Source organism: Pristiophorus japonicus, chromosome 15 (assembly GCF_044704955.1).
Source record: "Pristiophorus japonicus isolate sPriJap1 chromosome 15, sPriJap1.hap1, whole genome shotgun sequence".
Taxonomy (NCBI): Eukaryota; Metazoa; Chordata; class Chondrichthyes; family Pristiophoridae; genus Pristiophorus; species Pristiophorus japonicus.
This window is the reverse complement of record NC_091991.1, coordinates 14,502,129-14,526,575: the sequence shown is the minus strand read 5'-3', so window position 1 is coordinate 14,526,575 and position 24,447 is coordinate 14,502,129. Positions and strand designations below refer to the sequence as shown.

The 24,447-nt window shown below is 46.7% G+C and overlaps 1 protein-coding gene across 1 annotated transcript in view; it reads left to right on the top strand.

Annotated features, from left to right (window-relative positions):
* cracr2aa (calcium release activated channel regulator 2Aa) overlaps positions 1 to 24,447 on the top strand; it is a 75,981-nt gene that overhangs the window by 33,176 nt on the left and 18,358 nt on the right. The window contains exons 8-13 of the mRNA XM_070901567.1: positions 852 to 923; positions 1,851 to 1,905; positions 2,109 to 2,200; positions 5,761 to 6,100; positions 17,999 to 18,131; positions 22,107 to 22,188. Coding sequence (XP_070757668.1) covers positions 852 to 923; positions 1,851 to 1,905; positions 2,109 to 2,200; positions 5,761 to 6,100; positions 17,999 to 18,131; positions 22,107 to 22,188 — 774 coding nt within the window. The remainder of the gene's footprint in view (positions 1 to 851; positions 924 to 1,850; positions 1,906 to 2,108; positions 2,201 to 5,760; positions 6,101 to 17,998; positions 18,132 to 22,106; positions 22,189 to 24,447) is intronic.

The following is a 24,447-nucleotide window of genomic DNA, read 5'->3' as shown; positions in this document are numbered from 1 at the left end:
GCCACAGTTGAGCCACCTTCCCCATTTTATTTTTACGCCAGGGATGTACAATTGTTGAAGTTCATCCATGTGATTTTTAAATGTCTGCCATTGTCTATCCACCGTCAACCCTTTAAGTATCATTCACCAGTCTATCCTAGCCAATTCACATCTCATACCATCAAAGTTATCTTTCTTTAAGTTCAGGACACTAGTCTCTGAATTAACTGTGTCCATCTTAATGAAGAACTCTACCGTATTATGGTCATTTTTCTCCAAGGTGCCTCGCACAACAAGATTGCTAATTAATCCCCTCTCATTACACAACACCTAGTCTAGGATGGCCAGCTCTCTCTAGTTGGTTCCTCAACATATTGGTCTAGAAAACCATCCCTTATACACTCCAGGAAAACCTCCTCCACCGTATTGCTACCAGTTTGGTTAGCTCAATCTATATGTAGATTAAAGTCACCCATGATAACTGCTGTACCTTTATTGCACGCATCCCTAATTTCCTTTTGATGCCATCCCCATGGAGTTGAGGTAGAAGATCAGCCATAATCTTATTGAATAGTGGAGCAGGCTCAAGAGGCCGAATAGCCTACACCTGCTCTTTTTTTCTTAAATCCTTATGTTCTTTTGTTGTATTTCTGCTTGTGTAGTGCTTGAAGTTTACATAACTGGCTATAAGCAGGAAGCTTATTGGAAACCAGAAATGCTTGTTTGTGATACAATGCCCTTTCGTATCAGGATTAACAAAATTATTCAATTAAATTTATATAGCTGAAATTTTTAATTTAAGAAGAGAAAACTGAAGTAAGTTAATTTTTGAATCTTGACAATTATATATTTGAATGATGTATTTCCCTCAGGGAGCTCTATCGAGTCACTGAGGGCATGGAGAGAGAGAATGTGAGCCTCCGTAAACAGCTGGATCTACTCAGGTAAGGATGTGAAATCGGTCCTGGTTCGACCGTGATCCTGATAGTCAGTGGTCACCACTTGTGGTTTATAAAGTCTTGAGAGCCCAGGGTGAAGAATGAGAATCAAGGGCAACATGCTGAACTACTCGTGATTTGGCCACAAAATATTTAAGACTTGAGCAAAACGGGATATTTCTTGCTCTTTAAATTATGTTCTGATCTCAGACGTTGCTGGAATCGCCATCTCACTTGGATGGGAGTCTGTATATTGAGGGTGGGGCAGAAACTTATTTTATTTATTTGGCCAGGGCAGGATTGAAGAACAGGACGCATCCTCACTTCAAGCTATTGAATATTTCTGATCTTGAAGTGACTAAAATACCACCAAAAAAAATTAAAATAATAAAATAATAGCTGGCAACTTCACATTAATGGAACCGGAGAGTTAAATCATTAAAACAACTCATTACAGTGATGGTAATACTGTCAATTTCAAAAGAGAAAACGCTACCTCAAAGGGGTTGTTTGAACCATTTGTAATCGGGCAATATACCGAGAAAGAGGCGTCAACAACTGGTCACCTCCGGGGATTTAGAAATGTTCAAATATGGAATCAGTCGAATCGAGTAAACTTTCACTAGAATCGAGTAAACGTTTGCTAGAATCGTGTAACCTTTCACTAGAATCGAGTAAACGTTCGCTAGAATCGAGTAAACTTTTGGTCAATTTGTGTAATTTAGGCAATGAACAGATTTGAGAATTGTAGAAAATGTCACTTTAGCCGGGTTCTGTTGCGGAGAATGATTTGGAAGCACGGTGTGTATTGATGAATAATTATTCAGATGAGTGTTGCATTCTGCACAGTGAAAATGAAGATTTTTAGCTTCATTGATGTTGGTAGTTTTGAGTAGCATTTTATTTATTGAATTACATTTGAATATACTGCAGAGAAATGAACAAACATCTTCGAGATAACCAGGATCTGTCCCTGTCTGGTTTTCAGGTGCGTTCTCCTCTCTCTCTCTCTCTTTATGTCATGATCTTATACACAGAACAAACATTGTGTTTGTCTTTACAAATACATTGCTGCATTGTTGCTGTAATTGTCTTTAAAATAGAGACTGTTCTGTGACTGAAAAGATTTCATGGAGATCACACGTGCATTTTTGAAAAGGAAACTATAAAATTATTTACATTATTTCACAGAAACCTTCCTTCCCTGGAACTTCCACATCACGGAGGCAAAGAACTGTGTCTGTTGCTGATCAGTATACAGAGAGAAGGCTGTCATGTGCCAGGTCAGTTCCAGGGTCCGTGATATGCAATAGACTCTCACTGTCCTGTTCGTCATTTTAACTGGCGGTGATGTACTGAAGTGTGATGGAATTATTCATTAAAAATTCTTAATAACCAACCAACCTGAAAGTTACATTCTGCATGTTTAAAGATACGGGGTAGATCTTTAATGAAAAAAGGTTTATCAGGGAGCTTTAGACACTAGGAGACAGGAACTGGATCTCATCGAAGCACTTTCACAGTTTCAGGGACCAACCATCTGAGGCCAAAGGAAGCCTGAAAAACATCCGGCCCAAAATTGGCAGCGGCCTAAAACTGGCTCGCATATGTAAACGAGGGGCTTTCAGCCCCTCACAGGTATTGAGCAAGATGAGTGGAGCAGGTGTTGTGCCTTGCCGTCCACTGATGCTCGGGTTTATTAATTAACATTTTTAAAAGCATCCATGTGGAGCCAAGAGACACAGGACTGCCTCCCTGACCCCGCAACCCTCGACCCCCTCGACCCCCTGACCCCGCGACACCCACGACCCTCGGCCCCTGCCACCCGCGACCCCGCTCCCCCAACCCTCTTTTCCCAACCCCACCGTTCCCCGATATTCTCTCTGTAAAGTGCCCGGGCAGGGTGGATCTCTCGATCCCGGGCAAGGTGGATCTCGGCCAGGTTGGATCCCTCGATCCCAGCCAGGGTAGATCCCTCGATCCCAGTCACGGTGATTCAGACACAGGGTGCTTGGTGTGTGACGGGTGCAGGACCTGCCTGTCTCGGTGTGGGGCTGAGCATGATGTTGTGGCAGGGCTGGAGCTTCCACCATTACCCGAGCAATTGATTCCGGTACTTGAGGCCGCAAATGGGAAAAATTCCAAACAACAGCAACAACATTGAAAAGGAAGAAAGACTTGCATTTATATAGCACCTTTCATGACCACCGCATGTTCCAAAGCTCTTTACAGCCGATGAAGTACTTTTGAAGTGTAGACACCGTTGTAATGTGGGAAAAGCGGCAGCCAATTTGTGCACAGCAAACTCCCACAAACAGCAATGTGATAATGACCAGATAATCTGTTTTGGTGATGTTGATTGAGGGATAAATATTGGCCCAGGACACCGGGGATAACTCCCCTGCTCTTCTTCGAAATAGTGCCGTGGAATCTTTTACATCCACCTGAGAGAGCAGACGGGGCCTCAGTTTAACATCTCATCTGAAAGTCTCCAGCAGTGCGGTGCTCCCTCAGGGCTGCCCCTCCAACAGTGCGGCGCTCCCTCAGGACTGCCCCTCCGACAGTGCAGCTCTCCCTCAGGACTGCCCCTCCGACAGTGCGGCGCTCCCTCAGGACTGCCCCTCCGACAGTGCGGCGCTCCCTCAGGGCTGCCCCTCCGACAGTGCGGCGCTCCCTCAGGGCTGCCTCTCCCGACAGTGCGGCGCTCCCTCAGGACTGCCCCTCCGACAGTGCGGCGCTCCCTCAGGGCTGCCCCTCTGACAGTGCGGCGCTCCCTCAATGCTGCACTGGATTGTCGGCCTACTTGTGCTTGCGTTTCTGGAGTGGATCTGGAATCTCTCACTCCGAGGCGAGAGTGTTTCCCACTGAGCCACCGTTGGCGCCAGGCACCATCTTTAAACAATAAAATAAAGAGGAGTCCCTGTGCTTTTTTATCAGTTATTGGTTACATACAAGTATACCCGTCCAACAGTCTGCTGTTCTTGTCTGGTGAGAGGATCCTCTGTACGGACTTGTCGAATATCATTAACGTTGCACGATCTGGCAATATGTTTCTCTGAAATTATCCAGGAAACAGAGTATAAGTAACAGATTTAATGGAAAAAGATGTCCCAATGCACAGACAGAAATGGATGCTGAGACAAAGAGCAGATATAGGGACAGGTGAGCAAAAGCACGATCAAAGAGGTAGATTTTAAGGAGCAGCGTAAAGGAGAAGAGGGCGGTGGAGAGGGTTATAGAGTGAAATCAGAGTGTGGGACCTGGATCGCTGAAGGCATGTCCGCCGGTGGTGATGCGCAAGAGGTCAGTCAGAGGAATGGAGAGATGGGGTGGGGGGAAGGTTGTAGGTGGGGAGGGCGAGACTTGAACATGAAAATGAGAAATTTATATTGGTAGTATTGCTGGACCGTGAGCCAAGAAGGTCAGTGACACAGGGATAAAGGGGGAATGGGACTTGGTGCCAGTTAGGAGACAGACAGTGGAGTTGGATGAGCTCAGGTTTTTGTAAGAGAGGAAGGTGGTCACAGTCACTTCGGATGTCGTTTATGACTTTATTTAGCGTCGTTTCAGTACTGTAGCCGGGGTGGAAACTAGATCGGAGGGAGTTAACATAAGAACATAAGACATAGGAGCAGGAGAAGGACATACAGCCCCTCGAGCCTGCTCTGCCATTTAATAAGATCATGGCTGATCTGATCATGGACTCGGCTCCACTTCCCCGCCCACTCCCCATAACCCCTTATCCCCTTATCGTTCAAGAAACTGCCTATTTCTGTCTTAGATTTATTAAATGTCCCAGCTTCCACAACTCTCTGAGGCAGCAAATTCCACAGATTTACAACCCTCAGAGAAGAAGATTCTCCTCATCTCAGTTTTAAATGGGCGGCCCCTTATTCTAAGATTATGCCCTCTAGTTCTAGTCTCCCCATCAGTGGAAACATCCTCTCTCTATCCACCTTTTCAAGCCCCCTCATAAGCTTAATACATTTCGATAAGATCACACCTCATTCTTCTGAACTCCAATGAGTAGAGGCCCAACCTACTCTACCTTTGCTCATAAGTCAACCCCCTCATCCCTGGAATCAACCTAGTGAACCCTCTCTGAACTGCCTCCAAAGAAAGTATATCCTTTCGTAAATATGGAAACCAAAACTGCACACAGTATTCCAGGTGTGACCTCACCAATACCCTGTATAACTGTAGCAAGACTTCCCTGCTTTTAAATTCCACCCCCTTTGCAATAAAGGCCAAGTTTCCATTGGCTTTCCTGATCACCTGCTGTACCTGCATACTAACCTTTTGTGTTTCATGCACAAGTACCCCCAGGTCCCGCTGTACTGCAGCACTTTGCAATCTTTCTCCATTTAAATAATAACTTGCTCTTTGATTTTTTTATGCCAAAGTGCATGACCTCACACTTTCCAACATTATACTCCATCTGCCAGATGTTTGTCCACTCACTTAGTCTGTCTTACGTCCTTTTGCAGATTTTGTGTGTCCTCCTCACACATTGCTTTTCCTCCCATCTTTGTATTGATGGCAAACTTGGCTACGTTACACTCAGTCCCTTCCTCCAAGTTGTAAATATAGATTGTAAATAGTTGGGGTCCCAGCACTGATCCCTGCGGCACCCCATGGGCAGGGATTTGGGAGACAACAGCACGTCGGGGCCTTTGGAGAGGGAAGTGGGTGGAGACGTGAGTGGCTCTAACCTCACCTGCACCCCCGCCTCAGCGCTGGAGGACACAACCCACAAACCCGTGCTGCTTACTAATTGGGAACAGGAGGGAAATTGGTTCATGTTTTATACTCTGGCTCATTATTTTGTTTTTAACTTTTTCAGTAAAGGTGGTGACAGTGAGGAGCTCAGCGATTCAAAGTCAGTCGCAAAGAATTTGGAACAAGCAAACGGCCATTGTCACATCAGAAACAGGACAGAGAAGGAATCTGTAGGCAAAGTAAGACCAAGACAGTATTTGCAGAGAATCATTTCCATTGAAGAGGATCCATTACCACAGTTCCTTGAATTGCATTCTGCAATTCACTTAAATAATTGGATGGCGGTGGAAGAGGAGGAAGAGATGGTGGAGGAAGAGCTGGTGCAAGAAAAGAGAAGACAAGGAGCAGAAAAGAATCCTTCGTCTCCAAGGAGACAGCCTGTCAGTGAAGCAGCTTCGACACAAGTGAGTGGAAAATCTCCTGTCTCAGATTGCCGGTTGAACAAACTGGAAGGTGGTAATTAGTGGGTTTAAGACTTTGCTCAAAGCCAGAATATAAAATCATGCTTTTAGGGCATTGCAAAAGGCCATTTGGCCCATCGCACCCATGGTGACCGTGAAAATGTCATTCACTTCGGCCCAACCCCCCCCCCTCCCCGGAACCTTTCCCATATTCTGTTTCAAATATTTATAAACTTAACATGGCAAACTCAACAGCAACTTGCATTTATATAGCACCTTTAACGTAGTGAAACGTCCCAGGGTGCTTCACTGGAGCGATTATCAAACAAAATTTGACACCGAGCCACATAAGGTGAAATTAGGGCAGGTGACCGAATGCTTGGTCAAAGAGGTCAGTTTTAATGAGTGACTTTAAAGGAGGGTAGAGAGGCGGAGAGGTTTAGGCAGGGAATTCCAGAGCTTGGGGCACAGGCAACAGAAGGCACGGCCACCAATGATTAAGCGATTAAAATCGGGGATGTTCAGAGGGCCAGAATTTGCAGAGATCGTGGGGGGCTGTGTGGGGCTGGAGTAGATTGCAGAGCTCGGGAAGGGCGAGGACATGGAGGGATTTGAAAATAAGGATAAGTATTTTAAAATCAAGGCGTTGCTTAACCGGGAGCCAATGTAGGTCAGCAAGTGATGAGCGGGACTGGGTGCGAGTTAGGACATGGGCAGCAGGACTTTGGATCACCTTAAGTTTACTCCGTTCTGGGATGTAGGAGATTCTGGGAAGATCATCCCAAGTTACAAAGCCGTGCATGAGTTTCCTATAATTGAGCTTGTTCAGCGACTCTCCAGACTTGGGCTCAGTGGGAAACGGGAGCTTTCTTGCATTTTTTGTGGGTTTTTAAAAATTGTGACCTCACTGAGATCGGCTCGATACTTTCTGTTTCTCAATGTATTTTTATAACAAAGGATAAGTCACGTTAAAAATTGAAACAGTTCTCCAATTGCAGGTTAAAGGCACAGCCCTGATATACGTCAATGACGTTTAAATGAGTTAAAACTCAAAATTTCATACTTGGAGCTGGTGCGAGTTTGGCATTGACTTTGGCCTCTGATGGTTTATACTGATTTACGCCTTTTTCACATTCTGTCTATTCTAACAGTATTGGCAGGAAATTCCAGACTAACACAATCGGGAGAATGGGATCAATTTTGGGTTTAATTTTTGGGATGCACCCACGCAGGAAATTCAAGGACATGCTTACGTACAGGCGTAACCTGCATGCACACGTCCGTACTGTGCCCACGTACAGACAAATCACATACTCGGTACATTGAGCGATAGTCTCGAACTCAGAGAATGGCGGGAAAATATAGCGGGGGGAGGGGGAAGGAGAGAGGATGGTGGGGGCGGGGAAAGGAGAGAGGATGGTGGGGGGGGGGAGGAGATAGGATGGTGGGTGGGGGAGGGGGAAGGAGATAGGATGGTGGGTGGGGGAGGGGGAAGGAGATAGGATGGTGGGTGGGGGAGGGGGAAGGAGATAGGATGGTGGGTGGGGGAGGGGGAAGGAGATAGGATGGTGGGTGGGGGAGGGGGAAGGAGATAGGATGGTGGGTGGGGGAGGGGGAAGGAGATAGGATGGTGGGTGACCCCGTGTCCTAACTCACACCAAGTCCCACTCACCCATCACCCCCTGTGCTCACTGCCCTGTGTCCTAACTCACACCCAGTCCCACTCACCCATCACCCCCTGTGCTCACTGCCCCGTGTCCTAACTCACACCCAGTCCCACTCACCCATCACCCCCTGTGCTCACTGTCCCCGTGTCCTAACTCACACCCAGTTCCACTCACCCATCACCCCCTGTGCCCCGTGTCCTAACTCACACCCAGTCCCACTCACCCATCACCCCCTGTGCTCACTGCCCCGTGTCCTAACTCACACCCAGTCCCACTCATCCATCACCCCCTGTGCTCACTGCCCCGTGTCCTAACTCACACCCAGCCCCACTCACCCATCACCCCCTGTGCTCACTGCCCCGTGTCCTAACTCACACCCAGTCCCACTCACCCATCACCCCCTGTGCTCACTGCCCCGTGTCCTAACTCACACCCAGTCCCACTCACCCATCACCCCGTGCTCACTGCCCCGATGGCGATGGTCACGTGATTAATACTGAGGTTCCAGAGCAGTGAGTAGACCAACACTAGAAAAATATGGCAGTTCCTTCTTTTGAAAATGATTCTAAACTAATTAGACAAAAGTGTGCTGTATCAATGCAGATATAATGCAGCAGTTGGTGAGAGGTGGGAACGACCTATAAAAGCCCAGCGGGAGATCGAGAGCCAGCGGCAGTTGGTGAGAGGGGAGCGACCTATAAAAGGCCCAGTGGGAGATCGAGAGCCAGCAGCAGTTGGTGAGAGGGGAGCGACCTATAAAAGGCCCAGCGGGAGATCGAGAGCCAGCGGCAGTTGGTGAGAGGGGAGCGACCTATAAAAGGCCCAGCGGGAGATCGAGAGCCAGCGGCAGTTGGTGAGAGGGGAGCGACCTATAAAAGGCCCAGCGGGAGATCGAGAGCCAGCGGGAGCAGTGTCGGAGCGACCTATAAAGGCCCAGCGGGAGATCGAGAGCCAGCAGCAGTTGGTGAGAGGGGAGCGACCTATCAAAAGCCCAGTGGGAGATCGAGAGCCAGCAGCAGTTGGTGAGAGGTGGGAACGACCTATAAAGGCCCAGCGGGAGATCGAGAGCCAGCGGCAGTTGGTGAGAGGGGAGCGACCTATAAAGGCCCAGCGGGAGATCGAGAGCCAGCAGCAGTTGGTGAGAGGGGAGCAGCCTATAAAAGGCCCAGTGGGAGATCGAGAGCCAGCGGGAGCAGTGTCGGAGCGACCTTTAAAGGCCCAGCGGGAGATCAAGAGCCAGCAGCAGTTGGTGAGAGGGGAGCAGCCTATAAAAGGCCCAGCGGGAGATCGAGAGCCAGCGGTAGTTGGTGAGAGGGGAGCGACCTATAAAGGCCCAGCGGGAGATCGAGAGCCAGCAGCAGTTGGTGAGAGGGGAGCAGCCTATAAAAGGCCCAGCGGGAGATCGAGAGCCAGCGGCAGTTGGTGAGAGGGGAGCGACCTATAAAGGCCCAGCGGGAGATCGAGAGCCAGCGGCAGTTGGTGAGAGGGGAGCAGCCTATAAAAGCCCAGCGGGAGATCGAGAGCCAGCGGCAGTTGGTGAGAGGCGGGAGCAGCGACGGAGCGGCCTATAAAGGCCCAGCGGGAGATCGAGAGCCAGCGGCAGTTGGTGAGAGGCGGGAGCAGCGACGGAGCGGCCTATAAAGGCCCAGCGGGAGATCGAGAGTCAGCGGCAGTTGGTGAGAGGCGGGAGCAGTGGCGGAGCGGCCTATAAAGGCGACCGCTGCAGCTACAGCGGGAGAGAAAGCAAAATAGAAGTAGAAAGTAATCAAAAAGTGACGTCACAGCCAATGGGGTAAGTGATTGGCTGGTGATTGGTGAGTAGCTTTTCTTTTATTTTTTATATCAGTAAGTGAACTGTAACATTGTTATTACCAATTTAAGGGTATCTAAGGTTAAGACATGGCAGGAGAGCTCGGTCACGTGATATGCTCCTCCTGTACCATGTGGGAACTCGGGGACACTTCCGGTGTCCCTGGGCGCTACGTGTGTGGGAAGTGTATCCGCCTCGAGCTCTTGACGGTCCGCGTTGCGGAATTGGAGCTGAGGGTGGATTCACTCTGGAGCATCCACGATGCTGAGAATGACGTGAGTATCACGTGAAGTGAGTTGGTCTTACCGCAGAAGGGTCCACAGCCAGATAGGGAATGGAAGACCAGCAGGAAGAGCAGTGCAAGAAAGATAGTGCAGGGGTCCCCTGTGGTCATCCCCCTGCAAAACAGATACACTGCTTTGAGTACTGTTGGGGAGGATGACTCATCAGGGGAGGGCAGCAGCAGCCAAGTTCATGGCACCGTAGGTGGCTCTGCTGCAAAGGAGGGCAGGAAAAAGATTGGGAGCGCGATAGTGATAGGGGATTCGATGGTGAGGGGAATAGATAGGCGTTTCTGCGGACGCAACCGAGACTCCAGGATGGTATGTTGCCTCCCTGGTGCAAGGGTCAAGGATGTCTCGGAGCGGGTGCAGGACATTCTGAAATGGGAGGGAGAACAGCCAGTTGTCGTGGTGCACATTGGTACCAACGACATAGGTAAAAAAAGGGATGAGGTCCTACGAAAAGAATTTAAGGAGCTAGGAGCTAAATTAAAAAGTAGGACCTCAAAAGTAGTAATCTCGGGATTGCTACCAGTGCCACGTGATAGTCAGAGTAGGAATCGCAGGATAGCGCAGATGAATACATGGCTTGAGCAGTGGTGCAGCAGGGAGGGATTCAAATTCTTGGGACATTGGAACCGGTTCTGGGGGAGGTGGGACCAGTACAAACCGGACGGTCTGCACCTGGGCAGGACCGGAACCAATGTCCTAGGGGGAGTGTTTGCTACTGCTGTTGGGGAGGAGTTAAACTAATATTGCAGGGGGATGGGAACCTATGCAGGGAGACAGAGGGAGACAAAAAGGAGGCAAAAGCAAAAGACAGAAAGGAGATGAGGAAAAGTGGAGGGCAGAGAAACCCAAGGCAAAGAACAAAAAGGGCCACTGTACAGCAAAATTCTAGAAGGACAAAGGGTGTTAAAAAAGCAAGCCTGAAGGATTTGTGTCTTAATGCAAGGAGTATCCGCAATAAGGTGGATGAATTAACTGTGCAAATAGATGTTAACAAATATGATGTGATTGGGATTACGGAGACGTGGCTCCAGGATGATCAGGGCTGGGAACTCAACATCCAGGGGTATTCAACATTCAGGAAGGATAGAATAAAAGGAAAAGGAGGTGGGGTAGCATTGCTGGTTAAAGAGGAGATTAATGCAATAATTAGGAAAAACATTAGCTTGGATGATGTGGAATCTATATGGGTAGAGCTGCAGAACACTAAAGGGCAAAAATCGTTAGTGGGAGTTGTGTACAGACCTCCAAACAGTTGTAGTGATGTTGGGGAGGGCATCAAACAGGAAATTAGGAGTGCATGCAATAAAGGTGCAGCAGTTATAATGGGTGACTTTAATATGCACATAGATTGGGCTAGCCAAACTGAAGCAATACGGTGGAGGAGGATTTCCTGGAGTGCATAAGGGATGGTTTTCTAGACCAATATGTCGAGGAACCAACTAGGGGGGAGGCCATCTTAGACTGGGTATTGTGTAATGAGAGAGGATTAATTAGCAATCTCATTGTGCGAGGCCCCTTGGGGAAGAGTGACCATAATATGGTGGAATTCTGCATTAGGATGGAGAATGAAACAGTTAATTCAGAGACCATGGTCCAGAACTTAAAGAAGGGTAACTTTGAAGGTATGAGGCATGAATTGGCTAAGATAGATTGGCTAATGATACTTAAGGGGTTGACTGTGGATGGGCAATGGCAGACATTTAGAGACCGCATGGATGAATTACAACAATTGTACATTCTTGTCTGGCGTAAAAATAAAAAAGGGAAGGTGGCTCAACCGTGGCTATCTAGGGAAATCAGGGATAGTATTAAAGCCAAGGAAATGGCATACAAATGGGCCAGAAATAGCAGCGAACTTGGGGACTGGGAGAAATTTAGAACTCAGCAGAGGAGGACAAAGGGTTTGATTAGGGCAGGGAAAATGGAGTACGAGAAGAAGCTTGCAGGGAACATTAAGGCGGATTGCAAAAGTTTCTATAGGTATGTAAAGAGAAAAAGGTTAGTAAAGACAAACGTAGGTCCCCTGCAGTCAGAATCAGGGGAAGTCATAACGGGGAGCAAAGAAATGGCAGACCAATTGAACAAGTACTTTGGTTCAGTATTCACTAAGGAGGACACAAACAACCTTCCGGATATAAAAGTGGTCAGAGGGTCTAGTAAGGAGGAGGAACTGAGGGAAATCTTTATTAGTCAGGAAATTGTGTTGGGGAAATTGATGGGATTGAAGGCCGATAAATCCCCAGGGCCTGATGGACTGCATCCCAGAGTACTTAAGGAGGTGGCCTTGGAAATAGCGGATGCATTGACAGTCATTTTCCAACATTCCATTGACTCTGGATCAGTTCCTATCGAGTGGAGGGTAGCCAATGTAACCCCACTTTTTAAAAAAGGAGGGAGAGAGAAAGCAGGGAATTATAGACCGGTCAGCCTGACCTCAGTAGTGGGTAAAATGATGGAATCAATTATTAAGGATGTCATAGCAGCGCATTTGGAAAATGGTGACATGATAGGTCCAAGTCAGCATGGATTTGTGAAAGGGAGATCATGCTTGACAAATCTTCTGGAATTTTTTGAGGATGTTTCCAATAAAGTGGACAAAGGAGTACCAGTTGATGTGGTATATTTGGACTTTCAGAAAGCTTTCGACAAGGTCCCACACAGGAGATTAATGTGCAAAGTTAAAGCACATGGGATTGGGGGTAGTGTGCTGACGTGGATTGAGAACTGGTTGGCAGACAGGAAGCAAAGAGTAGGAGTAAATGGGTACTTTTCGGAATGGCAGGCAGTGACTAGTGGGGTACCGCAGGGTTCTGTGCTGGGGCCCCAGCTGTTTACATTGTACATTAATGATTTAGACGAGGGGATTAAATGTAGTATCTCCAAATTTGCGGATGACACTAAGTTGGGTGGCAGTGTGAGCTGCGAGGAGGATGCTATGAGGCTGCAGAGTGACTTGGATAGATTAGGTGAGTGGGCAAATGCGTGGCAGATGGAGTATAATGTGGATAAATGTGAGGTTATCCATTTTGGTGGTAAAAACAGAAAGACAGACTATTATCTGAATGGTGACAGATTAGGAAAAGGGAAGGTGCAACGAGACCTGGGTGTCATGGTACATCAGTCATTGAAGGTTGGCATGCAGGTACAGCAGGCGGTTAAGAAAGCAAATGGCATGTTGGCCTTCATAGCGAGGGGATTTGAGTACAGGGGCAGGGAGGTGTTGCTACAGTTGTACAGGGCCTTGGTGAGGCCACACCTGGAGTATTGTGTACAGTTTTGGTCTCCTAACTTGAGGAAGGACATTCTTGCTATTGAGGGAGTGCAGCGAAGATTCGCCAGACTGATTCCCGGGATGGTGGGACTGACCTATCAAGAAAGACTGGATCAACTGGGCTTGTATTCACTGGAGTTCAGAAGAGTGAGAGGGGACCTCATACAAACGTTTAAAATACTGACGGGTTTGGACAGGTTGGATGCAGGAAGAATGTTCCCAATGTTGGGGAAGTCCAGAACCAGGGGTCACAGTCTAAGGATAAGGGGTAAGCCATTTAGGACCGAGATGAGGAGAAACTTCTTCACCCAGAGAGTGGTGAACCTGTGGAATTCTCTACCACAGAAAGTAGTTGAGGCCAATTCACTAAATATATTCAAAAGGGAGTTAGATGAAGTCCTTACTACTCGGGGGATCAAGGGGTATGGCGTGAAAGCAGGAAGGGGGTACTGAAGTTTCATGTTCAGCCATGAACTCATTGAATGGCGGTGCAGGCTCGAAGGGCTGAATGGCCTGCTCCTGCACCTATTTTCTATGTTTCTATTTAACTGCATGTTCATGAACTTCTCATGTTTTAGTGATTTAAAAATAAAAATCTGTTCCAGATTAAGACCTTATAGGAGAATTTTCACAATCCAATATTTCCTGACACAGAATCGACATCAGAATTCTCAGTGCTGTCATCCTTGATTCTAATTGCCTGGTCCACGCCCTGACTTTAGTGCCCTTGGATTTTCTGTTGCTTTTTCTCAAACTCTCTGCGTTACCCACGCTGTTTTGTGGACTTTTTATCGATATCCTGCTCCGTATCCTGTAACAATCACAATATCGAGGTGGAAATCAGTTTGTACAAAGGCCTCGGCCACTGCTGTCGGGTAGACGAATCGAACAAGTTCCAATTTACTGACATCGTACCAAAGATCAGCTCCTGAACCCTGGGCCCCCACTGCACTGGGTCTGTGCACACATCGCTGCATCACATGGGGCCATGTTTGGGCAAATCGTGGCTCGTACTGCACACAGATCCATGCTGCATTACATCAGCGGCAGGAGGGGCAATTGGTCCTATTCACAAGGAGGGGCAGTGGGCCCTATTCACAGTGAGGGGCAATGGGCCCTGTCCACAGTGAGGGGCAGTAAGAGGCAAGTGGACTACCTGGAATACTGCGTGCAGTTTTGGTTTCCATATTTACGAGAGGATATATTTGCTTTGGAGGCAGTTCAGAGAAGGTTCACTAGGTTGATTCCGGAGGTGAGGGGGTTGACTTATGAGGAAAGGTTGAGTGGGTTGGGCCTCTACTCATTGGAATTCAGAAGAATGAGAGGTGATCTTATTGAAACGTATACGATTATGAGGGGGCTTGACAAGGTGGATGCAGAGAGGATGTTTCCAATGATGGAGGAGACATGATCTTAGAATAAGGGGCCACCCATTTAACACTGAGATGAGGAGAAATTTCTTCTCTGTGAGGGTTGTGAATCTGTAAAATTCGCTGCCTCAGAGAGCTGTGGAAGCTGGGACATTGTCTATTTCTGTCTTAAATTTATTCAGTTTCTTAATTGATAAGGGGTTATGGGGAATGGGCAGAGAAGTGGAGCTGAGTCCATGATCAGATCAGCCATGATATTGAATGGCAGAGCAGGCTCGAGGGGACATATGGCCGACTCCTGTTCCTATTTCTTATGTTAAGTGAGCTTTGTGAAGAATTTGAATTGCACAAAGTTACTGAGCTGAAATACTCATTGCGTTCCTTGGTGTTGGATCATTTTCTTTAACTGTGACAGAGAGCTTTTCACATGTTGGTTATTTCAGATTTCACTGTTTTGACACGTCCAGATCAGTTTTACAGAAATGCCAAACTAAATATTGGTAAAAGCTGCCCCACAACTGCTGACATTTTATAATTGAGCAATAGCTGACACAAACTACACATTGTGCCGATTATGTGATCCATTACCCTGAATATTCATCACCCTGAATATAGGCCTGTCACTGAAACTCAGTAATGATAGAGTTTGTTATAACATGCTCCAACACTGCTGCAAAATGCATTTTAGTTATTTCCAGCACTGCAAGTGATGGAATATTGAGTGCTCCTAGAGTCTGTAATAACAAACTAATCTTTAGGATAGCTTTCCCATCGTGAGCACTGTGCAGAGGACCAGTACAGGAAGCTTACTCTGACAGCAACCTCCAGCCTTGTACCCTCGACCATCACTTACCAATTCTCCTCCACTATCCTGTGCACTATCCTGACTTGGGCATCTATCGCCATTCCTTCATTGTCACCGCATCCAAATCTTAGAAACAGCAATTCAAACACCATTGTGGGAGAATCTTCACCACAAGAACTGCAATGGTTCAAGAAGGCTCAACATCTCTGTCATCCTATCATTCTCTCAAAAATCCCTCTGGCCTTGCTCCGTCCCTCTGCCCTGCTCACACCTTCAGCGATTGCTCACCCCTCAGTCTGACCCTCTGCCTCTGTTTAGTGTAGCCAGTAATCTCGATTATGTCACTTGCACCTGCAGTTGAATGAAACATCATCGACCAATTGCAGAGCAGAGTTGTCTCCCTGGCACTGCTTTGTCGCAGGTGATTTAAGGGGTTTAATGGGTGAGGCCTGTTACTGCACTAAAACTGGACATAAACCAAACAAGTTTACAGCACAGGAGTCTGCCATTTGGCCCATCATGTCTGTACCGGCTCTTAGCTACAGCAATCCAAACTAATCCAACTGTCCTCTGCTTCAAATATTTATTGTATTTTAGCTTTATAAATTGAAATGGTCTCTGACAGTCCCAATGAACCTTCCAGATTGGGTTTACTGTGAATCCCTTCGTGGGTTCTATGGTGCTGGCCATTCCTATAAACCGTCTGAGCATTTTACTCTTAAAGAGAGTTGATTTACATTGCCTGCATCTACTTTATAAAAAAAAAATGTGTATGTGTGGGCGTCGCTGGCAAGGCTAGCATTTATTGCCCATCCCTAACTGCCCTTGAGAAGGTGGTGGTGAGCCGTTGCAGTCCATGTGGTGAAGGTACTCCCACAGCGCTGTTAGCGAGTGAGTTCAGGATTTTAACCCAATGACGATGAGGGATGGTGTGACTTAGAGGGGAACTTGCAGAGAACTTGATGATGTTCCCATGCGCCTGCTGCCCTGTCCTTCTCGGTGGTAGAGGTCGCGGGTTTGGGAGTTTCTGCAGCGCATCTTGTAGATGGTGCACACTGCAGCCACGGTGCGCCGGTGGTGGAGGGAGTGAATGTTTAAGGTGGCGGATGGGGTGCCGATCAAGCAGGCTGCTTTGTCCTAGATGGTGTCGAGTTTCTCGAGTGTTGTTGGAGCTGCACTCATCCAGGCAAGTGGAGAGTATTCCATCAGACTCCTGACTTGTGCCTTGTAGATGGTGGAAAGGCTTTGGGGAGTCAGGAGGTGAGACACTCACCCCAGAATACCCAGCCTCTGACCTGCTCTTGTTGCCACAGTATTTATGTGGCTGGTCCAGTTAAGTTTCTGGTCAATGGTGACCCCCAGGATGTTGATGGTGAGGGATTCGGTGATGGTAATGGCATTGAATGTCAAGAGGAGATAGTTAGATTCTCATTGGAGATGGTCATTACCTGGCACTTGGGTGGTGCAAATGTTACATGCCACTTATCAGCCCAAGCCTGAAAGTTGTCCAGGTCATGCTGCATGCGGGCATGGATTGCTCCATTATCTGAGGTGTTGTGAATGTAACTGAACACTGCAATCGTCAGCGAATATCCCCACTTTTGTGTCAGCGTGACGAGGGTGTAGTATCCACTTGTGACCTGCAGCACGTGGTCACGTCTTTCACACTCCGATATACTAGCCAACACTTGGTTGGACAGTGCTTCAGATGAACCATTTCAGAGCAATAATTATGATCAGATTTACTTATTTCAATCGGTGTAACGTGTAATGATACAGAATAAAGGTCTCGCCACACTGCCTCACATCAATGGGTCATCGTACATGACTGAAACAACATATCCTCCAACTGTCATCCAATGATTCTAACCCTTTATCGGAGTGAAGGAGCTTGAGGCTTTCTCTTTAACAAAGCCTGATTGCGATCCAGTCCATTGGCTGTGAAGCACTTTGGGACGTTCTGAGTGTGTGAAAGGCGCTATAGAAATGCAAGTCTTTCTTTTCTTCCAGTTTCAAAAGGTAAATCTTTATTTCTATCCTCACACGCAGGCAGCGATCACTGCTCTCCACAGAGTGGGTGTCAATGTTGTTCCATTATCGAGACAAGGTTTTTGTTTCTGTTCTGGCGAAATAAACTTTTATTTAGCAAAATAAATTTTTATTTTGGTGCCGTTGTTATGCTTTGCTTGAAAAAAATATTAAAAGTAATCTTTATTTATAAATCCTTTCTGTTGAAAAATGATCAAATTAACACCTCCTGTGACCAAGCATCCCAAACTCTAACAACTCTCTGTGTAAAGAACTACCTCCGAACCACGCTCCCCATCTTTAGGGATCATTTTAAACTGAGGCTCCTCGTCACAGATTCCCCAACCAGAGGAAATAGTCTCCCTATTCACTCCATCAAAACCCTTCATAATTTTAAAAGCTCTATTAAATCTCCTCTTAACCTTCTCTGCTCCGGTGGGAACAGTCCCAGTATCTCCAGTCTCGCTTCATGAACCAAAGTTCCTCATCCTGGTGAAGCTACACCAACTGCTCTCTGTGGCTTTAATGTCTTTTTTCTATAATGCGGCCTGACCAGTGTTTTTGTTTAATAGACAAGATTATCACAGATTTTTGAGGAGTGGAATTGATTCATTTTTCAAAGTATTTTAAATAAAACGAATGATCCTTTCTTTACAGGACAGAGAACCGTGCTCCAGCCCTGACCGTTTATTCAAAATCATTTTTGTCGGTAATTCCAGTGTGGGGAAAAGCTCTGTTCTGAGACGATTTTGTGGCGCTAGTTTTTGCCCTGGAATGTGCGCCACTGTTGGTACGTGAGGTGGTCAGCTCTCGTCATGTGACATGGATTTATTTTACTATAGCTAACGTTGTGAAGCTAATATCTGTTCCACATGGGAATATTCTTCTTCTTTGAACATTTAGTTCAATTCCCAAACAGTGGTGAGAGTTGTAAATGTGCTGGAATAGAAACGTTGCATTGTGCAATTCAGGTATTAGCAGTTCGAGCTCGTCATTCTGCTATGTGCTCATAAACCCCAAAGCTTTATTAAAATGGTGGAATCCATGTGAACCGTTTGTTGCTAATATCAGATGTCTAGCAAAGGCTGATTTTAATGACATTTTCAATTGAATATAAAATTCTCCATAAAGTTACGGGAGGATCTAACTGAAATATTCAAAGTTATGAAGCATTTGCGAAGGTAAAAAGCTAAATAACTTGGCAGGGGTTGGTGAATCGGTAACAAGGGAACATAAACTGGGATTCCTGGTGAAACTTTAGATGGGTAGCAGGGATTTTTTTCACACACACAGGAACTAAAATGTGGAATATATTACAAAAAGAATCTATTAAAGCCAATTCAATACCACATGTTGGAGGAAATTAGATCAACATGGAAGTAAAATACGAAAGGGTCTCGGGAGCAAGTGGTGAAATGGGGTCGGAGAAGACAGGTTCCTGCGGTGAAATTAGATTGAAGGAGGCACATTTCTGAAATGCAACAACAACAGGGCATTAATAGTCGGAAATTTCAAGTACCCTTACATTAACTGAGATAGAATCAGTATAAAAGATATAGAGGATGCAGAATTCTTAAAAATGCAATCAAGAACAGTCAGCGTGGATTTAAGGGAAGGTCGTGTCTGACTAACGATTGAATATTTTGAGGCGGTATCAAGGAGGGTCGATAAGGGCAGTGCTTTTGATGTAGTGTATATAGATCTTAGCAAGGCTTTTGACAAGGTCACACATGGCAGACTGGTCAGGGCAAAGTGGCAAGTTGGATTCAAAATTGGCTCAGAGGCAGGAAGCAAAGAGTAATGGTCGATGGATTTCTTTGTGACTGGAAGGCTATTTCCAGTGGGATTCCGCAGGGCTCAGTACTTGATCCCTTGCTTTTTATACATCAATGATTCAACTTCAATGCAGGGGGCATGATTAAGAAGTTTGCAGATGATACAAAAATTGTCTGTGGGGTTGATGATGAAGAAAGCTGTAGACTGCAGAAAGATATTAATGGACTGATCACATGGCAGAAACACTCATCTGGTGGGGCAGGGAGGGAGGTGGGACCTGCACAGGCCGGATGGGTTGCACCTCAACAGAGCTGGGACCAATGTCCTCACAGGTGGGGGGGGTAGGGGGTTGCTAGTGCTGTTGGGGAGGGTTTAAGCAAATTAGGCAGCGGGATGGGCACCAGGATGCAACATTAGAAAGGAAAAACAAGATGCACAAAAGATTGGGAAAGACGGATAGCACTAGAGTAACAAATAGTACGGTATTAGGAGGGCTCAGACTTTGAGAGAATACAAGAAGGTCTAAGAGAGGTTTACAATGCATGTGTGTAAATGCACATGGCGTGGTAAATAATGTTGGCGAGCTGCAGGCGCAATTAGCCGCCTGGGAATACAACGTTGTGGCGATAACGGAGGCCTGGCTCAAAAAAGGGCAGAATTGGGTTCTAAATATTCCTGGATTTAAGTTGTTCAGGAAAGATAGTGAAGGAAAGAAAGGAGATGGTATGACAGCATTGATTAAGGCGAATATTACGTGCTGGAGAGAGAGGATGTCCTGGTGGTATCAAGAACAGAATCTATTTGGTTAAAGTTGAGAAACAGGAGAGGTGGCATTACACTACTTGGTCTATTCTATAGGTTGCCAGCTAGTGGGTGGATATAGAGGTGAAAATTTTCAGGGAAATTGCAAAGAGATGCAAGAACTATAAGAGTAGTGATAACAGGGGACTTCAAATATCCGAATAAAGACTGGGATCGTAATAGTGTCAAGGGCAAAGAGGGGGAAGAATTTCTTACGTGTGTTCAGGAGTACTTACTTGATCAGTACGCTTCCTGCCCAACGAGGGAGGAGGCATTGGTGGATCTGGTTCTGGGGAATGAGATAGGTCAAGTAGAGCAAGTGTCAGTTGGGGAACAGTTTAGGGAACAGTGATGTTCCCTTGTGTTCTCCACCACTCCCCCCCCCCCCCCACCCCCTTTAGTGCTTCTTAAGATTTATTATTTTCAAACATTGGCCAGTTCTGACGAAGGGTTGTTGACCCCAAACGTTAACTCTGGTTTTCTCTCCACCAATGCTGCCTGACCTGCTGAGATTTCCAGCATTTTCTGTTTTTATTTCAGATTCCAGCATCCGCGGTATTTTGCTTTTGTAATCGTGTTTAACTAACTTGATTGTGTTTTTTGATGAGGTGAAAAAAGGGTTGATGAGGGTAATGTGGTTGATGTGGTGTACATGGACTTTCAAAAGTGCTGCAGTACAGAGGGATCTGGGGGTCCTTGTGCATGAAACACAAAAGTTAGTATGCAGGTACAGCAAGTAATCAGGAAGGCAAAGGGGAATGTTGGCCTTTATTGCAAGGGGGATGGAGTATAAAAGCAGAGAAGTCCTGCTACAACTGTACAGGGTATTGATGAGGTCACACCTGGAGTACTGCATACAGTTTTGGCCTCCGTATTTAAGGAAGGATATACTTGCATTGGAGGCTATTCAGAGAAGTTTCACTATGTTGATTCCGGAGATGAGGGCCTCTACTCATTGGAGTTCAAAAGAATGAGAGGTGATCTTAACGAAACATATAAGATACTGAGGGGGCTCGACAAGGTGGATGCAGAGAGGATATTTCCACTCATAGGGGAAACAAAAACTAGGGGACATAGTCTCAGAATAAGGGGCCGCCCATTTAAAACTGAGATGAGGAGGAATTTCTTCTGTGGGTTGTAAATCTGTGGAATTCTCTGCCCCAGAGAGCTGTGGAAGCTGGGTCGAGAACCAGAGGGCATAGATTTAAGGTGATTGGCAGAAGAACCAAAGGCCACATGAGGAAACACTTTTTTATGCAGCGAGTGGTTAGGATCTGGAATGCACTGCCTGAAAGGATGGTGGAGGCAGACTCGATCATGGCTTTCAAAAGGAAATTGGATAAGTAACTGATGGAAAAAGTTTGCAGAGTTATGGGGAAAAGGCGGGGGAATGGGACCAGCTGAAGTGATCTTGCAGAGAGCCGGCACGGGCTCGACGGGCCAAATGGCCTCAGTCTGTGCTGTAACCATTCTAGGATTCTGTGAATCTAGGAGGGAAAGGGGTGGAGGAGGAGAGGGGGCGGGGCTTGTGGTGGGCGGGGCTTGGGACGGATGGGGTGGTGCTGTAGCTGGGCAGGGCCAGTGGAGGCAGAGCTTGAACCAGTACTAGGTCGCCCTGCACCCACTCCTGTTTCAAGCTTCACAAACTTCTCTAATATCTAGGGATGGTGATGAATATCAGCTGATGGGACTGTGACAATATCTGATCTGTGGGGTATCGTTCCAGCCTAGACACAAGACCCCAGGTATTCGTGGCTGGTTTTTGCAGGGTCGCTTAGCCGTGATTGTTTAGATCCATGACCTCCCTTGTTGCTGATCGGATATTTCTCTTGCTTATTCTTCGTATTCTATGAAGATTGCGTCACTTTTCAGGGCATTAAGATCAACCACATATTGTGGGACGGGAGTCTCGTGGGTCCGACCACAGATGGGACGGGCGTCACATGTAGGCCCGACCACAGGTGGGACGGGAGTCACGTGTAGGCTGGACCAGAGGTGGTTCCTACCTTGACCCCAATCCTTGTAGATGAGATTGAGGGCAAAGGTCAGGCTGATGTTTGTAGCAAGGAAAGTGCTTCTAAATAGTAAATTCATTTTAACAAATTATATAAATTATATTCCATGTGCAAACACCTGTATTATACATCATTTATCAATGCTTCTATGTAAACATTGTTTTTATTTCCAGGTATCGATTATCATGTGAAAACTGTAAATGTTGCTCACAGTCGGGTGGCTCTTCAGCTCTGGGACACTGCAGGACAGGAACGGTGAGCTGCTGGCAAGTTCATATTGTGGGCACTGTAGAAAGGAGGTGTGGTCTGCATACGTATAGGCTAGAATAATGCTTTCACTACATAGAATATTTTTAAAGTTATCTTTCTATCAGACTTTATTGTCCATCTCTAGGTGCTTTGAGAAGATGATGAGATGCATTCCATAGCCGCTCAGCAACTGGTGAGGTCACTTCACAGAGAGCAGGATTTAGGGCAGGGCAGCCTGGGTAAGGTCGGCAGGCTTCCTTCTCCAATGAGCAACTAGTTGGGCGTAAATGGTCATTTTTGTCATGTTGGCCGCCAATTACCAGATTTATTGAATTGACTTGTGCAACTAGCTGTGATCATCATCATAGGCAGTCCCTCGGAATCGAGGAAGACTTGCTTCCACTCTAAAAATGAGTCCTTAGGTGGATGAACAGTCCAATACAAGAACCACTGTCCCTGTCACAGGTGGGACAGATAGTTGTTGAGGGAAAGGGTGGGTGGAACTGGTTTGCCGCATACTCTTTCCGCTCAGCACTCTCCCGGATGCACTTCCTCCGCTTAGGGCGGTCTTTGGCCAGGGACTCCCAGGTGTCAGTGGGGATGTTGCACTTTATCAGGGAGGCTTTGAGGGTGTCCTTGTAACATGTCCTCTGCCCACCTTTGGCTCGCTTGCCGTGAAGGAGTTCCGAGTAGCGCGCTTGTTTTTGGGAGCCTCGTGTCTGGCATGCGAACGATGTGACCCGCTCAGCGAAGCTGATGAAGTGTGGTCAGTGCTTCAGTGCTGGGGTAGCTGTGATAGGCCAGTGCTGTAACCATCACCTTTCCGTAATTTATGCCTCGGCACAGAAACAGACCATCAGAAACTCCATTAATCCAATATCCACAAATTGCCTACACAGGTGAATCCTTAAATTAGTTCTTGCTTCCCTCTTGGTGTGAGGACAGAACAATTCTGGACTTTGTAGATATGCGTCTGGGACGTGTAGAAAAACATCTAGACCCATCTGAGTACTGCCGACTTCCACCTCCGTAACATCACCCGTCTCTGTCCCTGCCTCTGCTCATCTACTGAATCCCTCATCCATGCCTTTTTTACCTCCAGAACCGACTAGAATCATAGAATGGTTACAGCACAGAAGGAAGCCATTCGGTCCATCAAACCCGTGCCGGCTCTCTGCAAAATCACGTCAGCCAGTCCCACTCCCTCGCCCTTCCCCCGTAGCCCTGCACATTTCTTTCCTTTCAGATACTTATCCAACTCCCTTTTGAAAGCTGTGATTGAGTCTGCCTCCACCACCCTCTCAGGCCGTGCATTCCAGATCCTAACCACTCGCTGCGTAAAACAGTTTTTCCTCATGTCACCTTTGGTTCTTCTGCCTATCACCTTAAATCTGTGTCCTCCGGTTCTCGACCCTTCCGCCAATGGGAACAGTTTCCCTCTCTATCTACCCTGACAAGACCCCTCATGATTTTGAATACACCTATCAAATCTCTTCTCAACCTTCTCTGCTCCAAGGAGAACAACCCCAGGTAACTGAAGTTCCTCATCCCTGGAACCATTCTTGTAACTATTTTCTGCACCCTCTCTAAGGCCTTCACATCCTTCCTAAAGTGCGGTGCCCAAAATTGGACACAATACTCCAGTTGTTTTATAAAGGTTCAATAATGGGGAACAGTGAAATGGCAGAGACTTTGAACAAATATTTTGTATCGGTCTTCACGGTAGAAGACACTAAAAATATCCCAATAATACATAATCAAGGGGCTATAGGGGGGGAGGAACTTAAAACAATCACTATCACTAAAGAAAAAGTATTATTAAAATAATGAGACTAAAGGTGGACATGTCCCCTGGACCTGATGGCCTGCATCCTAGGGTCATAAGAGAAGTGGCTGCAGAGATACTGAATGCATTGCTTGCAATCTACCAAAATTCCCTGGATTCTGGAGAGGTCCCAGCGGACTGGAAAACGTAACTCCCCTATTTGAAAAAAGGAGGGAGACAGAAAGCAAGAAACTATAGACCAGTTAGCCTCACATTTGTCATTGGGAAAATGCTGGAGTCCATTATTAAGGAAATAGTAGCAGGACACTTGGAAAAGCATAAAACAGTCAAGCAGAGTCAGCATGGTTTTATGAAAGGGAAATCATGTTTGACAAATTTGCTGGAGTTCTTTGAGGATGTAATGAGCAGGGTGGAGAAGGGGGAACCAGTGGATGTGGTGTATTTGGATTTCCAGAAGGCATTCGATAAGGTGCCACATA